We start from the raw sequence: 18,464 nt of genomic DNA, 5'->3' as shown, positions 1-18,464 counted from the left end.
GACAGAAAAAAAATCAACTGTTACTTAAAATCTTTCTAATTAGAGTCCAACTATAAGCCTAATTTTGTAGATACAGCTATTTACAGTCTACTGCCATACTTTTTCTTTAAGTCTTAACTTACAGATGTTTGCCTCCAACAAATAAGAAATCAGAGCTGCTACTTGCAGAAATTCATTCTTATTTATTTACCCAAAATAATTCCATCAACAATTTTAAATTTAATCTACATGGACTTTATTCTTCCTGAATCACAAGCACAGCTTCAATTTCGCTATCAACTGATGAATCTATAACATTACTAATACTGAAAACACTTTCCTGCAGACCTCCAGAAGATCTAGAGCCTTGCTCTCGTACATTTAGACATGCTTGGGATGTTCCATTTGTCTTTTGACAGGTTACTGGTTAGTGCTTTTATAAAGCATAGGATACTACTCAGGTTTCTGCCTGGTCATGTGTTCAAGCATATTAACAAAAATGGTGAGAGTTAGTTATTTAAAAATCAACTTGGTGCTAAACAGAAAGGACAACAGAATGTCCAAATTATGTTCCTTCAGGAAAAAGAAACATTCACCTCCCACAGCTCTCTGGGAAATGATTAAGATCCAGCATAGGGCATTACTTTCACTCTCCACCACGAAAACTAAGATTGCTATACTGAAAATAACACACAATCCTAAAAGAAGTAGATACATTATCATCACTATTATTTCACAATATGGTTTTACTTAACTTGGATTGTTTCCTGTTTGAATTATCATTTTAACCTGGCTGAATGCATAAACCAACTAAAATATCAACAGCTTAAAAATTATAGTTTATTATCTGTAAGGATAATCTGCTCAAAAGTTCCCATATTTAAAAGACATCATCCTTTCCAGTACCAAAATAGAAGGCATTTTCGAGAATACTGCAGAAATATGTTTAAAATTTAAATACATCCATTTTGTTTGTAGTACGTTTGTAGCAGCTGCTGCAGACAATAGCTCATAGGGGAAAATAGCATTCATGGCTTTTTATTTGTTAGAGAACACTTATTAGGCTTTTTATTAATAAAATTAAGATTATTTCAGATTGTTCCAAATATCCTGAAAGAGTATTGTAATATCACTATGCAAGTTCTGACAGTAGGGCTATTCAATAAAATACCTAGGAACTAAATGCAGCAACAATATAATGATAAAACAAAACTCATGAGTATTGTAACTTCTTACCCACTTAGAAAATAACTTGGTCTCAATTCTTGGTATATCACTGACAGCTTGAATCATAATAGTGTAAATATTAAGTAATGTATCCTCGTAGTCACAAAAGTCAGGTTCAAATTTTATATTGTCATTCTGAAGGACTGGCTTCAGGATTAAACCTGGCTGTTTGTAGGCTTGGAATGATTTCTAAAACACACACACACACACACAAAACAACAAGAAAGAAAATTATTAGTTAACCTAACTCATGCAGGAAAACTCAAAGGATCATTAAGAATTACTCCAGCATATGCATTCCAAATTGCCAGGCTTTTAACTGCAAATGACATTCTATAATTGTAAGAAAAATACCCATGCAAGTAGGAAATATGTCTCTGATGCAATTCACATAATCTTATGTTCACATTATTTTTAGTAGGCACTAGAGGCATCCCCTATATGCTAGCCAACAACTGTTATAAACTGGTTTGCGTAGACTGAGACACAGTAGCCTGACAGCAGTAGCCCTCACAAAGGTAGCAATATATAAAATTATTACATGTACAGCAGTACATGTATTCATCATTTGGTGCAGTCACTATGAAACTACTAATAAGAACGTGTTATATCCAATCATACTTGTTTATCAAGAATCTGATCCACAAAACTGAGTATTATGAGGTTTATATTTGTAGTATGGATTCCCATGTATTCCAGTATGAAAATTTGCATATGCTTTTGTCCTTGGTGGTATGTTTTGATTTTCTATCGTATCTTTAATCTCATTCAGGCATCTCTTAACTTTCCTGTATCTGCTAATATATTCTAACTACATAAAAAATTAGCAAACATGAGGAAACATTTTATCACTACTAGGTAGCATAGGATCATCATTGGGAAGGATAACAAAATAGGTACTGAGAAATAATAATAGCAGAAAATAGTACTGTATACAGCAAAGTTCACTTATCTCAGAAGTATTAAAAACAACTACAAGGGAGTAGGAATAAAAAAGTAAATACCCTGCCTCCACAATGTGAGTCCTTACTTATATTCTCTGCATATTGTTTCATCAGTATTATTTGGAGCCAGAGTTCTGTGGATATTTGATGGCAAGTCTGTATTAACAAAAAGCTGAACAAAGACCCAGTTGCACTCCGAGACATCAAATATCAACAAAAAATATTTACCCCTACAACAGAAGTTATGTGACTGCAAAAGAGAAACTTCTTTTGCTTACCTTTCCCCAAGAACTAGATTGCCAATGCACGCAGCAGACACCTACTAGTAGAAGAGAGGATAAGACTTCTCTGCAGATGGGTATTACAGAGAGACCACTTACACAAGATGCAAACAGCCTTCATATTAATGGATTTCTACTGTATGTCTAACTGCAATATATTCTTGAGGATATCAGATTTAAAATATGCTGATATTTCCCTTCTTATATGAGGAAAAAAAAAAGTTATTTTAACTCTACTTACTAAAAATGCATTCCTAAAATATTACTTTTTTTCCAGAAAGCACATGCCACTAAAGTTTATACTTACTTTTCTATTGTTTTTCCAAAAGAAGCAAAATAAAGAGGAAACAAACTGTATGTATATGGATAAACAATGCTGCTAGTATGCATACGAAAGACTACTTACTGCAGGTTGAGCAATTAAATCTGTAAAGTCTTGAATTGAATGTAAAAGTAAATGTTGTAGTTGACGAGTCATTAATGTGGCAGCAGAACCGAAGAAAGACTCTAATTTCCTGGTGCTGGCACCGCTGGGTACTTGTTTGCGTTTATTTCCCTGGTAAAAGATTTTCTGCACTTCTGGAAGCCAACTTAAAAAAATACAATATCTTTAAGTTTTTCAAGTGATGAGTATTAATTAATCTTTTAAGTTAATTGCTCATATTACATGCAGTCAAAAGATGCTGCAGCATGTTTGGGAAACCATATAACGCAAGTATGTCATATGGTAGTATCTTTGAAATCTACAGAATCATGTGTCTGAAAATGTTATCTATTATTATGGAACCATATTTAAAATAAAAGATAGTATGATAGTCAAGTTTGCTATCTTGCTTTGGTCTCTTATTTATCAGGCAAGAAAGGCTTTGCAGGCAGCACGCTTAAGTGCCAGGGTTATACAGTTCATTATGCAGCCTTGCAACCTCAGTAGCTGTTAAGATATGAACGCAATCCGAAGGGAATTCTGCCCACTTGCCCTTAACAAAAATGAAATTGGCTCTGGTATTGCTGGGAAATAGGAAGAAAGCACAGAAGTGCACAGCTTTCAGTTATTAGCAGAAAGGTATCTTTAGAGCCAGGAAGAAATACACCTGAAAACAGTAAAGGCAATACGTAACAAAACCATGGGCAAGCATGGAAATAAAAACCTTCAAGGCTAATAGCATGAAAAACAGCTTATTTGAGACTATAGTGGTCTCAACTGTTATTTAATTAAAACCTGAGTAAAAATGCAGTAACATATAACTGCAGGAATCAAGCATTACTGATTAAAGATCAGAGGCATACAAGCAATGCCTGGTCTGGTAGAGGGTGTCCCCACCTGTGGCAGGGGGGAGTTGGGGCTAGATGAGCTTTAAGGTCCCTTCCAACCCAAACCACTCATTGATTCTAAGAAAAGGGTATGAAATTCCGGCAGTCTGTGCTTGCAGAGCCTGGGGTGAGCTCAGCACTGCTGGATGTGTGGCTGGGAGCCCAAGGCAATTGCCTGACTTCAGCATCTGGGAAGGTTTTAAGAAGTGACCATGGAACTTGGTAAACGTGCTGTGGGTTTCTGGGGTTCCTCCCAGCCCATCATTACTTGAAACAGTAAAATTTGTACCTGATGATCTTAAAGGTCTTTGCCAACCTAGTTGATCTGTATTTCTGTGAATGCAGTCTGGCCACAAACATCAAAAAAAGACCTAGCAATTTTGATACTTTATTTGAAAACTTAACTGCAGCATACTGAGCGCACTACCAAGAAAACTGCCTTTTGTCTTTTAAAACATCTTGGACTGAACAAACAAAAGTTATGGGTGAGGCACTAGAATGGGGTGCCCAGGGAAGTTGTGAATGTTCATTCCCTGGCAGAGTCCAAGGCCAGGGTGGGTAGAATCCTGGGTGGCATGGTTTAGTGTGAGGTGTCCCTGCCAATGGCAGGGGGTTTGGAACTAGATGATCTTAAGGTACTTTCCAACCCTAACTATTCTGTGAAATCGTTAGTAGTAGCAACATTTTATTTTCTCACTTATCGAGCACAAATTGGTCCAAAAAACAAAAGCTTTTGTCATAACAGACTGAAATACGTTGTGTCGCTGATCTCTAAGAAGTGAGCAAAATACATGCCACCAAAAGTTAGAATAAGGAAAGTGCACAAATTGTGATACCATGTTCAACATTCACACAACAGCTTTTGTTCGAAGGCCTCAGAGAATTTCACAACACTACAACTCATTTTTCAATGTGTATGACTAAAATGGGACATTTCTTCTCCCTCCAGAAAATTCAGAGTTTCAGAAACAGCTGAAGGAAAAGGTAAATCTTTAATTCTAACTTAAAAAATACAGATACACCGGATCATACTTCTTAGACAGAATCGCTCTGGCTTTTCCAATTTCCTTCACGATTTTATTCTGGAATCCTGAGAGGTCCTCAGCTTCTGGTTGATTGTGAAATATTTGTGTATCAAGAAGGCGGAAATTTCTGAAACAATGTAACGTGAATACTTCAGGAGCATATTCACTCTAACTTGGTTTTTAATCTTTTCTTTTTTTCCATAAAACCCTCTTCATATTTCACAAAGCTTAAAGGATTTTTAAACATAAACACTTAAAAATAATGTTCACTTCGGAAATTAGCATTTATTGCTTCAGACCAACCACACAAAAGCACTGCAGTACTGCCTGTATGTATGGTCTTAAATTGAAGTCGTAATTATTACATTTGAGCATATTAATAACTATTTTCAGAGTCAGAATTTGCGTATATATTATATAGCATTCCTTTCTGGGACTGGATGGCTTCTTACAAATACTGCAAAACAACATAAATAAATGACCACCTAAACCTAGCTTAAAAATCATTTTCAGGTTTTAGATTTTTTTAAAGACATTGGCTAAATTCTGTCTCCTACTCAGCAGATACAACAAAAATAGAACAAAACCCCCAAGACCAACAAAGAAAAAAAACCCAAACCAACCAACAAACCCAACCCAACCCAAAACCCCTCTCCCTGCAACTTGTTCTGGCTCCTGGCCTGGACAGGTCAGTTCATTCTCTTTTGTTTCATCAGTCAAGAAAGAAGCAAGCAGTTCGGTCTATTCTGGAAGCAGAAAACAATAGCCCATCTAATGCCTTTTGCCCTTGCTAATCAGATAAGAGAGGGGAAAAAAAAACAAAACAACAAATGTATGTGCCCCCCTAGGCAAGATAGCAACCCTTCTCTTGCGAGAGAGACTGTTTTGAATGTTCCTGACCTGAGAAAGACCAAGCTCTAAAGAAAATTAAATATGAAATGGCTAAACTATTCAACTTTCACGTGTAGCTTCTTGCTTAAAACTGCCTAGATACCAAAGGAAATGAAGATAACAAAGCCTTCCATGTGGTTTCTGGGGAAGTACAGATAGGAAACTTGATCACTACTGAGGAACAGTTCACAGAAATTATTCACAGAATAAAGTCAGAGAGACCACAGAACACATTTGGGATAATGGCTTTTGAACAAAGCCATCAGAACTATGATCAGATGCATATATTGTAGCAGTGCAAAATTCAATAGGGCAAACTGGATATCTTAAGATACCACCATCCTTTATTTCCCTATACAGATTCTGAAATCACTGAGCAGCTGAAACCTAAGAGATGTAGTTAACACTTACTTAAATGACGTCTCCCATAAGTTCAGAACAGCAAGCATTGTAGGATTTATTGCATGCAAATTTGCCTTCATGTAACTGCATGCTGACAAGAAAGACTTGTTCCAAGGCTTTGGCACTACTGCTATTCTAAAAAAAAGAAATAGAAAATCAACCACAAAGCCATCAAGATACAGTAAGATGAATGTAGATGTGCAAAGAACCAAAATATATATACATTTGTTTTAAGATAATTGTTCTGCATCCCAGAAAGAACAAAATTCAGGAGATAAATCTAGCTTTCTCCTCATTATCCAGACACCAAAAAAAAGTCTTCAAAAATTGACCAGTGTATGATAAAGAATAATATGAGAGAAATATTGGCCAGATCCTAACAAATCTGCAGCCTATTCATGGTGCCTTATATTTAGCATGTAAGAAAATCGTTATACATACATAATGTGTATAGTCAATAACTTTTTCTACAATAAGCTGTATCTGCTTATGCTTATCACATCAAATCTACAAAAGCTCATAAATTTAGTGCTTTTTTCATAAACTCGGTCTGCTCTCAAATTTTTTAAAACATCAAGCTATTTGGTGGAGGTCTTTTATATACTCATAGCCTTTATTTGCTTTAAAAACAAGTGTCAACTTCTACAGGCAGTCTGATTTTACTACTAAAATACTAAGGATTTCAACTTAAGTAGTATACATTGCAATCTTTAGTTTGCAAGGGAAAAGCAAAAACACACCCGACAACTTCGTCATATATTTATAACACTGTTGTTCTCATTTCCTTAATAAACTCTTATTAAAGAAAATGGTAATTCCAATATCAAACTTTCATCCATTTCTCAGTAAATCTGCATTGTATAATAAACAGAATTAGCAGTCACAGGAAGTTAAAAAGTTTTTCCACATGTATCCTACGTATTTCTTTAGAAGAAAATTTCATATTTCAAATACAGTTAATGGAATTAAACTGTTACCAATTATTATCCTACTAGAGGAATTTTGTAGGTTTGGATTTGCATCTAAACGCAAGACATAAGCCCATATACCAACTATTGTGATGTCCTACACAGTTCCTAGAGGATACAGAAGATCTACAAAGAATCCGATGTTCAAGGTGTATCTTTTACTCAGGGGATACAATAACAAAAATAAGTTCCTACTTTTCTCTTTAAAATGTAAATTGCTTAAGTAACAACTGTCACAGCCATCCCTTTTACTGTAATCTAACCTAATTTACCATTTGATATCTAAAAGCATCTACCTCAAACCACAGGGCAGAAATTGTTTACAATAAAACTACTCAATACAAAGCCTAATTAATATTGGTGGAAATGTTTTGTTTCTGCATGATTTGTAAGATTTGATTCCTCTACAGCACAAACATATTGCACCATTTTTGGTTACACTTATGAATGAGGTACCTCTTCACCTTCACATCTCAGGAAGAATTAAAGTATGCTCTAGGAAAGTTAATTCTTGGTAGGCTGATTCACACTGGACAGATGTATGATCCTGGGAGTAGCACTACACTTGCTTTCAGTAGACTGCTGACTTTTTAAGACAAGCATAAATGGGACTGAAATACTCCACTACTCCAAACTGGAAGTTGCTACACACTGGAAAACCCAACGTCTATCACTGTTTACACTTCATATTGCTGAATTGTTCTGAGGAACAAGTCAGTCTATATTTATTACATTCTTAAATCTGTGTATATACTGAGCCAAGCCGTCACAATCTGTAAACAAGATAGAGCTTCAGTGAAATCCGTGTAAACATGACATTCTTCCATAGATTACAACAGCTGAGACATAAGCATTTGGCCACGTAGACCAATGCTGCGGAGTTAACTGTTAGACTTTTTACCAGTTAAGTACTGCTAAACAAAACTAACTCCAAAGACCTTTCAAGATAAACACGTATTTTACAGGGATTTTCCAAAGACGCTGTATAATGATATTATCTGAATTTACACAATGAATAACTAAGCCTTATTTACAGCTGACACTGACTACTGAGTATGAAGACTGTTCATTATACATGCTATTCTACCCCACTCTGCTGCAGTTACTGTTTTCCAATAAATGTATTTTCTTACTCTGCACAATGAGGGAGATCATCTTTCTTGTCTTCATCTTTTTCCCTGGTGTCTCTTAAAACAAAATCAACTGAAAAAAAGTATTAAAAAAAAGGGGGGGTGAGGGTGGAGGAGGAAAAAAAAGAAAAGCCAAAATAAGCTCAGCAAATAAACAGAATCATAGAATCATTTAGGCTGGAAAAGACCCTTAAGATCATAGGGTCCAACCATTAACCTAGCACTGCCAACTTAACCATGTTCTGAAGTGCCACATATGTATCTTTCAAATACCTTCAGGCATGGGGACTAAACCTCTTCCATGGGCAGCCTGTTCCAATGCCTGATCACCCTTTCAGTGAAAAAAATCACCTTTTTGGTGAAGAGAATGATAGCTACCTCGCTACAGCCTCCTTGCAGGTAGTTCCAGAGAGCAGTAAGGATTCCCCTGAGCCTCCTTTTCTCCAGGCTAAACAACCCCAACCCCAGTTCCCTCAGCTGCTCCTCACAGGACTTGTTCTCTAGACCCTTCACCAGCTTGATTGCTCCTCTTTGGACATGCTCCAGCACCTTAATGTCCCAACCAAAGCACTCAAACACATAACTCATTGAAATGAATGGTTTTACCTAAATATACATGAAAAGGGATTTAGGAGAAAGCATTATTAATAACATAATGCTTTTAAAAACTATTGACAGATCAATAATAATGAATATTATTATCTTTTGTTATAACAAACATAAGAAAACATGAGTATACTTTTTATTAAAATGTGCCTCTAACATCCAGGAGAGCACTTAGATGTAACAATTCCACAATGGCAGCTCTCAGCAGCAAACACCACTCTATGAACACACTTTAATACTAGCAACTTAGGAGAAAATGCAAGTAAACTTCTGGAAATCTACCTATAGCCTTTTTTACACTCAGAAGATAATCTTCTTTTATTTCATCAGTCAGTGAACATATACTTTCACTGTGTACTTTCAGGTGTTGCGGAATTAAAGCTAAGATATGGTCTATCCATGACTGATCTACTGGGGACACATTTGCTGTATCAATTCCATGGCGAATGTAGTAGTAGTATTTCTGCAGGATAGAAGAGTAAGATGTATCAGTTAAGTCAAGTATTAGACAGTCATTGCTACTACAGGCTTAACTAGAGATACGGGCTTATTTACTAAAAAAAAAAAGTAATTATGTTTTAAATTACATCATTAAATCTGATCTCAATACCTTCATCAGCCTGTCAAACACTAGTGGGTAGAATAATGATAAAAAGCCCCAAGATAGAAAAACAGGCATAAGCCTGTGGCATAAGTGGCATAGTGGCATAGTGGCATAAGCCCCATTTCATTTCTCTGATAAGAGCAAAATAACAAAAATTTTATTAAAGAATGGACATAACTCATAGAAATCTGGCTTCTGTTTGGGTTTTCCTTTTACAATTCTATAACTCTGATGAGATGCCTCTCCTTTGCACTGCCCGAGTACCAACCTTTTCTTTAAATAGATTTCCAATATGTATTCATCTACCTCATAATTCCAGTGCTGCCATTATTATTCATTAGCTCTGGGGCTGGTCCATATATTCAAAATGCAAGCCATACATTCTTGGATATGTAACATACAGCTCAGAATATGAATGTATAATACAAATAAGTACATTTGCTTGTATGCCAGCATTTAAACAGGCATGTGAAATGTGATGAACAAAAAACCTCAGAGCACTAAAGGAAACCCAGATGAAAAAATGAAGAATGGACTACCAACTGGAAGCTTACCAACATTAATCTATTTCAATCCATTTATCCCAAAACGGACTTGGTCTATCTTAAAGATACATAAACTACAAAATTGTGTATACAATCATGTCACAGAAGGTATTTTAAACCAGAATGAGAATGAAGAACATCCCAGCCTTTAGATAAGGGTAACCCAAAGAGAATTGCTCAATTGCTCAAAGTAGTGCACCCTCCCTTGCAAGTTATTCTCGCCTTCAGCAAGTGTAGAAAAGATTCATTTAATACTTCCTGACATGAGTTATCCTCCAGTTGTTATTCCATTCTGAAATTCTTTGATTCATCCATACATTCCTAATGCTCCATTCTCAGCAATAACACTATAAATGGTACATGGTGTGAAACTAATAGTAGAAGAATATATCACTGTCAGTCATCTCTCATTGTATCAACCATCTTGTCAAAATTTACAATAAGTGACTGGCACTGCATTTCATTTAATACTCTAGAAAAATGTCTTTAGCTACCAAAATGTCCTTCTCTATTGGTGTAGAAGAATCTGCTTCTGAAGGCTGGGTTCCATCAGGGGACAGAAGCTGTTCTTCAGGAAGGTCTTGGTGCCTAAGACAAAAAAAAACCAAACAATAAAATAAACAATATGCATCACATTCTTCAGATATGTTTTACTGATGTAAGTAACATATAGTCATTCTACATGTCAGTTGTGAACAAACTGAACAAAAAAGGGAACTGGCAAAACTTGACAATGAGCATATGACATTCTGATTCAAAAAGAACACTGATGCATGTGACCAAGTTTGTATTTTCCCTGCTAAGGTAGCTTTTAAAATTGGTGATATAGTTCATGCTCATATACACACTTCTTGGTTCATCTATCAAAAGGGAAAAACACATTATTCGAAGATAAGGGAACTCACAATATAAAGTCAACAAGTGCACTTCTGAATCGTTCTTGTTGTTTTTTCAGACGGCTGGTGCTCTGCAGTGTAGAAGCTGATGTTCCAGCACCTCCTTTATTACCTGTAGAATCCTGTATCTTCCGTCTCTTGGGTCTCACACCCAAATATTCTTGCAGAAAACAAGTTTTGAAATTAAATTTAAAAAAAAAGGTTCAAATGCACCACACATATGTTTATGTTTCCAAGAGGTTTTGTTTATTAGTACTAAAAATATTAAGCTTACCAGATGAACACTCATTTTTTACAGTAAACTCATCTGACTCATCATCTTTCTGCTCTCTGCTCAGACAGAATGAAGGACAAGTCTGCTGCCACAGTGTTTTACACCTTATCTGGAATGAGTATTTTATATTTTAGTTTTTTGTAAGTGCTACTTATATACACTTCAAGACTTCTTAAATACAGCAAATCAACGATACTGTAGCCTAATACATAGCAGGAATAAGCCAGCATAAAAACTGTCCAATAAACTACTAATAAGTTGCCCTCCAATTCAAAATATTCAGACTATGGATAAAAGCATATTAAACTTATATATGACATTTGTAAACCTTCTAGTTATATGCCTTAAGTATTTTCAAACTGGGTCAAATACTGCACTTTCAGTGTTTTCCAAGTACTGAAATACCAACAATGCTCCATATACAGATATAACAAAAATACATAGCGCAGAGACAGAATATACACCTCAGCATATATCTGAATGAGAACTATGGTTTTCATAAAATCATGCTGTGAAGTATACTTGACATGAAAACTTACAAAAAAAGCCAACAAAACTACCTGAGGCAACTGTGGTAGTACTAAGTTCTCTGTTTTCTTTGTCGACTTCTTTCTGACACTTGGACCGGGCTTGGAAGGGAAAACAAAAGAAGGAAAATCACAATTAGAAATTTAAAATTACCACTAATATCACCTTTGTGACCAGTCAAAATTATAAACTAGCTCTAATTCAATTTTTATCTCTTCAACAGTAACTTTTACACCTACAGTTTTATATCACTTCCCCAATTCTTGCTAGAATGTTTCCACACAGAATACAACCTTCTCAAACGACTTTGAAAAATCAGAGCTCTGACAAATTAATTTTAGGCTGGGAAGCATGTATGTTACCTTTCTGCCAAGCTATACACTTAAACATTACAAGATACTATTAAATAATACAAATAAACAATTTTCTTATTCCCATTCTTCAGTCACCATTTTAAAAATATAAAATGGTCTTCTTCTAATCCATAAACTTTCATTCAAAAGGGTCCAGTATTTTCTGCTTTTTGACACATCTGATCCTTCAGCATCAGACATCAAAGCTGGCTGTCCAAAAGCACTCCCTGACCATGCCCAGGACTCTGGCTAGCACAAAGTACAGCACCTCCTTATAAACAAATGAGACAACCTAGTTGTAACAACATTTGAAGTTGGCTCTAATACAACTGCCTTTGGCTATTCTATTTCTCCTCTGTTTTACACTAACACACCCATCCCCACCACTTTCCATGCAGCTGCATTTGCAGTAATGTTGCATGTCTATGCTACAGCCATTCTCTTTCTGCTTTGTGTCCTATGTAAAGGCTGTAATGGAGGAAAGTCACAAAGCGCAGAAAGTTTGTCCTGGGTTCAGCAGCAGCAGTCATGTTTCTCCTTCTTGGTAGCTGGTGCAGTGCAGTGTTTTGACTTTCGGCTCGGGAACAGAGCTGATAGAGATGTTTTGGTTTGGCCAAGGACTTTGTGAGCCTCATGCTCTGCCAGGGAGGAGGGGAAGCCGGGAGGAAGCAGAGACAGGACACCTGACCCAAGCTAGCCAAAGAGGTATTCCATACCACAGCACGTCATGCCCAGGATGTAACTGAGAGTTAGTGGGAAGGGCTGGGGGACTGCAGGGTTGGAGGAGGTATGGGTCGGTGCTTGGTCAGGCCTGGGGGGCAAGTTATCAGTCGGCTGGTGGTGAGGTGTTGTATTCTCTTCCCTTGTTATTTCCTTTATCATTATTATCATTGGTGGTAGCAGTAGTGATTTGTGTTATACCTTAGTTACTAAACTGTTCTTATCTCAGCCTGTGGGAGTTGCATTCTTTTTGACTCTCCGTCCCTCTGGGAGCAGGGGGAGGGCAAGAACAGGGGGTCCTCGATTGTTGTCAGCCCGGCACCACTCACTGGGAGTGAGTGAACAAGTTGCCTGACTGGGTTTAAACCACGACAGCTCTTTTGGCACCCAACGTGGGGCACAAGGGGTTGAGATAACAACAGATCTAACAGGATTAATAGTCATTCGTCACAATGCTGATTTATTGGCTGTCAGAGTTGTTCCTCTTGATCTCACAGTTTCAGAATGTAGTACATTACTTAGCACCGGTATTTGCTGTGTTAGTGTTTATCAAGTGTGGGGCCTGGGCTAAGGTTCTTCTCTCACTGCGCTTTATGTCAATGACTTGTAATACGGGTGGGCTCCAGCAGCAGGGCGGGACGGACGTGGCCGTGGACTTGTACCTGGCCGTCCGGCTGCTCTTCACCGTCCTGGCCCTCACCCTACTCTCCATCTTCGTGAGTTCGCTGGAAGCCGAGGGGGAGCGGCCCCGGGAGCCGGCGGCTGCTGAAGCGGCCCGGGAGAGCGGCCCCGGGGACCAAGCGGCGGCGGGAGCGGGGCCGGAGGCCGCGAGGGGACGGCTGCCGGTGGAGGAGGTCGGGGCGGTCGAGGAGCGGAAGGAGGCGGCTGCCGAGCAGCGGGAGAAGGCGGCGGAGGAGCCGAGCCCCGCGGAAGAGCCGAACCCCCCGGAGGAGCCAAGCCCCGCGGAAGAGCCGAGCCCCGCGACGGCCAAGAGCATTCCCCGGAAGCCGCCCGCCGAGCCTCAGGAGGACGCAGGAGACCACGCAGCATTTCCCAGCAAGGCAGAGGAGGAAGAGCTGGACTCAGGAAAAGAGAAGCTGGCGGTGGGAGAGCCGGCAAGCACAGCAGCTACACCAGCCCCAGTGACAAGTACAGCAGCATCAACTGAGAGTTCTGAAGGTTTTGAATGGCCTTTGGGTATCCTTGGGACCTGCCTGCTGACTGTGATGGGGATCAGCATGTTGGCACACACACAGACTGTGTGCTACCCACAACCATTTTGTCTGATCTCAAAAGTTAAGCAGAGTCAGGTTTGGGTCTTGTCTGGGGTTCGACAACGATATAGGGGGACCAAGAGGTTTTCTCCAAGGCTGGACAGTCATGAGTGGCAGGGTGTGTGTGACAGTATGGGCAAGTATCTAGTCCACTGGGCCCCTCCAGTGCTTTGGAAGCATCGGAGATGGAAGACAGCTGCATGGAGTCCCCAACAACAAGCTGCAGAAACTGCTTAAGGGGACAGTGAATTATTTTGAGCCTGGTGGGCCCATGGCACTTCAGGCCATCAGAGCAGAGATGCAACATAGGGATGGACTCATGATCGAGGGGTGGACTTAACAATGGACGCTATTGCCCAGGTTATTCACAAGTGTGAACACAGTCTCTCCCGCTCTGAAAGACTGTTACAAGAGATGGATCCTGGCATCATGGACCAGATGGACGCAGCAGCTTTTTTAAATTACATTAACCAAATACAACCCAAGCTGGCCACCAGAATAATAATACAAATTAGTGTCTGTTAATGCCCAGAGATCTAAAACAACATTCATGGCCAAAAAGCTTCTACTGGCTTTTGGCTTCAGCATTCGAGCTTCCTGCAATTCTGGAAACAAACTGAATTAAAGTCTCATCACGGTTCATGTTTGAAAACACCCCCCCTACGCCCCATTTAACGGGAATCTGGGCAGCTGCAAGAAGGACCATGTTGTTTCTAGAGACCTCATTTAAGGAGCTCATAGCACGGACACCACAGCCGAGTTTTTCTGGAAAGTACCAGGCACAACCAGCCTACAACTCATGGAGGAGCCTACAACTAAAGCTCGGCTGCCCTCCGGGAGGTCTCAGTTTACACAGCGCAAGCATTCAGTTAAACGCCAGGGATTAAACCCGTGATTTCAGAAGCTTAATTCACGCGAGTTATTTAAGGTTTAAAGGCAAACCCCCACTTTTCAGATGACAACCAGCCCTGCCGGTACCAAGTGCACCCGAACGTTCTGCCCTGCGTCCCGCAGACAGCGAGCGTGCCCAGGCCCTTTACCTCAGCCAGCCCGGCCCCGCAGGCCCGCCATGGGACCCCCAGCCCTCTCCCGCCGCTGCCTGCGGGCTAGGTTGCCCCCTGTTCCCTCACCCCGTACCTGCTCGGTGCCCATGTCTGCGCGGCCGAGGCAGCGCTGCCCGGACGCCGTCACCTAGCAGCGCTGGGGCCTCCGTTGGCCAACGGCCCGGGGCGAGGAGAGGAGAGGCACTGCGCGGGCGTCAACCGTCGCTCGGGGCAACCCGCAGCGGGACACAGCGGGGAAGGTGGCGGCTGCTTCGCGGTGCCCCCGGCCCGCACGGCGTTACCGCACAGCGGAAAACGTGCGGAGCTGTGGCAGGGAAGAACGTCCCGCGCCTAAAGCCAAGGTACGGCTTGTTCCCTGCCGCCACGTGTGCGCGCCCAGCCCCGGCTGCGTGTGGTGGAGTAGCCCGAGGCTGCCGGCTCAGGTGGGGCTGATGGAGACTGGTTTGCTGTGTACAAGCTCGTAAGCAATAGAGAATAACGGGTTGCACTTGGGATGTTTGTTTTTAAGCTATGACAATGTATTTAACAGCTATGTCAAGCTGAATTTCAGCTTTGCTGCACTTTCATCTGAGAGCATCTTCCAGTAGAAAATGCTTATAGAATCACAGAATCATAGAGTCAGCTAGGTTGGAAAAGACCTTTAAGATCATCAAGTTAAAGCATTGCCCCAGGACTGCCAAGACCACCACTAAAGCACATAACTGAGGGCCTCATGTACATGGTTTGTGAACACTACCAGAGACAGTGATTCCACCACTTCCCTGGGCAGCCTATTCCAATGCCTCATCATCCTTTCCATGAAGAAATATCTCCTAATATCCAATCTACACCTCACCTTGACGCAGCTTGAGGCTGTTGTTGTTGTACCACGTTACTTGGGAGACCAGCCACCTCCTCTCTTCCTCCTCATTTCAAGTAGTTGCAAAGAGCAATAAGGTCTCCCCTGAGCCTTCTCTTCTCCATGCTAAACAGCAGCAGTTCCCTCAGCCATTCCTCATCACGCTTGTTCTTCAGACCCTTCACTAGCTTCAGTACCCTTCTCTGGACCAGCTCCACCACCTCAGTGTCCCTCTTGCAGTGAAGGCTCTTCTAAGGCCTGCCAAGTTCAGGAAAATAAAGATAGTTAAAGTTGGATTGAGTAGGAGGTGCCACGCAGTGCTCTTCAGGCAGGTGTTCCTTCTTACCTTTTAGATTTAGTGATGTGTATCAATAAGTGAACACAGGTGCTTGTTTTTAGGCAAGACACTGAGACGTGCTCCAACTGAACATGGAAAAGAACTCAGCTGTGCTTGCAAAATCTTCATCAGCTCTAATGGCTGGACTGGGGTGTCAAAACCACAACAGTAAACAAATTTCTTCAAGTGTTGCACCATGGATCAGGCCATCACGTGCAAAATCAACTTAGGATTTAAAGAGCCTGTTCCCCTCCTCCCCATCCCCCAATCAGTAAATTAAAGAGTACAAGAAAATAAACTCTTCTTCAGTTTCATTGGTAGTTAATGGGTGTTCCTCACATTATGAACTTGATGGTTTGACCTATCTAAATAAATTGGTATGGTCTGTATGACTTCTGACACTTCACTGTGCCCAGGTCTGGATTTCAATAGGATCTGAAAGAGCTGTTGCTATATTATGTAGCTTGTGAATTTCAAATGAGAGGTTTTGTTACATTTTTCACAGCAATACAAAAAAGGTAGCATTACAGTTTACAGTGGAGTTAGCTTACTGGAAAATCCCTATAAATTATTGAGGCCTGTAACCAACCTCGTGAACTGTACATAGAGGTTTATAAGCGTCCATGTGTCAAGTTTTAATCATAAAAGTCCCTTTGTTAAAATACCACAGGCAAAGAACAGTAGGGTATTTCTGCTGTGTCCAGCTGTAGAAAATCCAACATCACTTGGAATTCCCAGTCATTCTCTAGAACAGTACCAAAGCCTGGTTTTGATTTTGAAATGAGAAATCTCCTCATACTCAACATATCTTAGGGAGATTCAAACAAGCTGTACACTGTACTGGCTATAATACATAACAGTCTAGCTGGAAAACACGCAAAGGGAAATCTTTGTTATTTTTATTTAATACTGAATCATTCAACTACTGTCTACTGTATCTACAGAAGGCAGTAGCATGTTTAGAGCACATCACCACATACTGCTGGATGTTGTGACTCCTTTTCCTAGAAAGTGACATTTTGATTTTTATCATTTGATTAGGAAACTGGAAATAGCTCACATGCTTATACACTTTAGAAGAAGAAAGGTATAGTTAGGTTGCTAACAGTAGGAATGTTACAGAGAAAATCATATTTGTATATACAGTGTTTTTCATTATCAGAACAATGTTCTTACAGAGACCTACAAACATCTGTGTTGCTGTTCATTCTTCCCCCTCCCCCCATTTCATTCTTTTCCTGCAGTGACCAGTTAAACCCATTTGACTAACACAAATGCAATACCAGCTGATTTTAATCAGCATTTCCAAGGCCACAGGAGGACACAGCAGAAAATAATGGTTTAAAGCTAATTTTTTTGACTTCCTGTGGTTAATGTGACTTTCATCTGAACTCCCAGTCATACCTAACAAAACAATCTAAATCTAACTTCAGCAATAAAAATATGAGCACAAGAATAAAATGGTGAAAGGATGAAGAATAAAAGGATCAGTAACAGTAAAATTAAACCCAGGAAGGAGAAGAAGCCATAGGTGATATTTTTATCGCTAAGTTTTCATTTTCTGAAACATTCAGTGATGTCGGGTTTTTATTCCACCTTGATGCCTCAGTTAAATTCTGGGGAACTCAAGAATACATTTCTTTCTCTCTTCAAGCAAAGGCAAAAGTATTCAAAAAAGTATTCAAAACATGAGCCAAAATACTACATACAGTGTTTTCCTGACCAGATGTTCTCTTTTTAAAGTGAAAAAAGTGATCATTTAATTTTGAACCAAAGTACTGGCATGCTTTGTATGTTATGATTGGAGCAAATAAATAATGTCTGAAAGTACAACAAATGTAATAACTCCTGTGTGCACAAAAATTAAAGTTCTCAGATTTGGGTATTTCCTTAAAAATAGTTTCAGGAAGGGCTTTTTTCTTCCCCAGAGGTTTCAGATGGCAGACTGCAAAACATTAACTAGCATGAAAATGGAACAAGATGTTTGAATGCAATGGAATCTCATTTCTGAGATGCCTTCAACTTGTGTCTCAAAGTTGTATTCCTCAGTCACTACATGGGCTAACCACATAGGAATTCTTATGTGCCTGCTTTTAGTTAAGAAATTTCCTTATACTCTCACACAGTACTAGGTGACTCAGCAGTTCAGCTTTATGATGCTACCATTCATTTAGCAGACTTCCTACACACTGACTCATTCTGTATCTCACTTCTCCAGTGCTCAGTGGTCCAAACAGTATTTTCAAGTCTGTCAGCTGCCAGGTTCT

The 18,464-nt window shown here is 39.7% G+C and overlaps 1 protein-coding gene across 3 annotated transcripts in view; it reads right to left on the bottom strand.

Moving 5' to 3' along the window:
• The window catches only part of DNAH7 (dynein axonemal heavy chain 7), a 108,552-nt gene extending 93,359 nt beyond the window's left edge, over positions 1–15,193 (bottom strand). For all 3 annotated transcript variants that reach the window (XR_009744020.1, XM_061457043.1, XM_061457034.1), the window contains exons 1-11: positions 15,096–15,193; positions 11,644–11,712; positions 11,084–11,192; positions 10,819–10,969; positions 10,408–10,501; positions 9,047–9,227; positions 8,162–8,231; positions 6,070–6,195; positions 4,775–4,894; positions 2,838–3,021; positions 1,216–1,395 (exon numbers count right to left, since the gene is read on the bottom strand). Coding sequence is in view for 2 of the 3 variants with exons in the window: in XM_061457043.1 (XP_061313027.1) it covers positions 1,216–1,395; positions 2,838–3,021; positions 4,775–4,894; positions 6,070–6,195; positions 8,162–8,231; positions 9,047–9,227; positions 10,408–10,501; positions 10,819–10,969; positions 11,084–11,192; positions 11,644–11,712; positions 15,096–15,110 (1,299 nt within the window). In the remaining variant the exon portion in view is untranslated. The remainder of the gene's footprint in view (positions 1–1,215; positions 1,396–2,837; positions 3,022–4,774; positions 4,895–6,069; positions 6,196–8,161; positions 8,232–9,046; positions 9,228–10,407; positions 10,502–10,818; positions 10,970–11,083; positions 11,193–11,643; positions 11,713–15,095) is intronic.
• Positions 15,194–18,464: the final 3,271 nt, after the last annotated feature.

Source organism: Pezoporus flaviventris, unplaced genomic scaffold (genome assembly GCF_033815535.1).
Source record: "Pezoporus flaviventris isolate CSIRO_AGI_PZ_B2104156 unplaced genomic scaffold, CSIRO_AGI_Pfla_v1 ptg000001l, whole genome shotgun sequence".
In the NCBI taxonomy this organism is placed as follows: Eukaryota; Metazoa; Chordata; class Aves; order Psittaciformes; family Psittacidae; genus Pezoporus; species Pezoporus flaviventris.
This window is presented reverse-complemented; position numbering and strand designations above follow the sequence as displayed.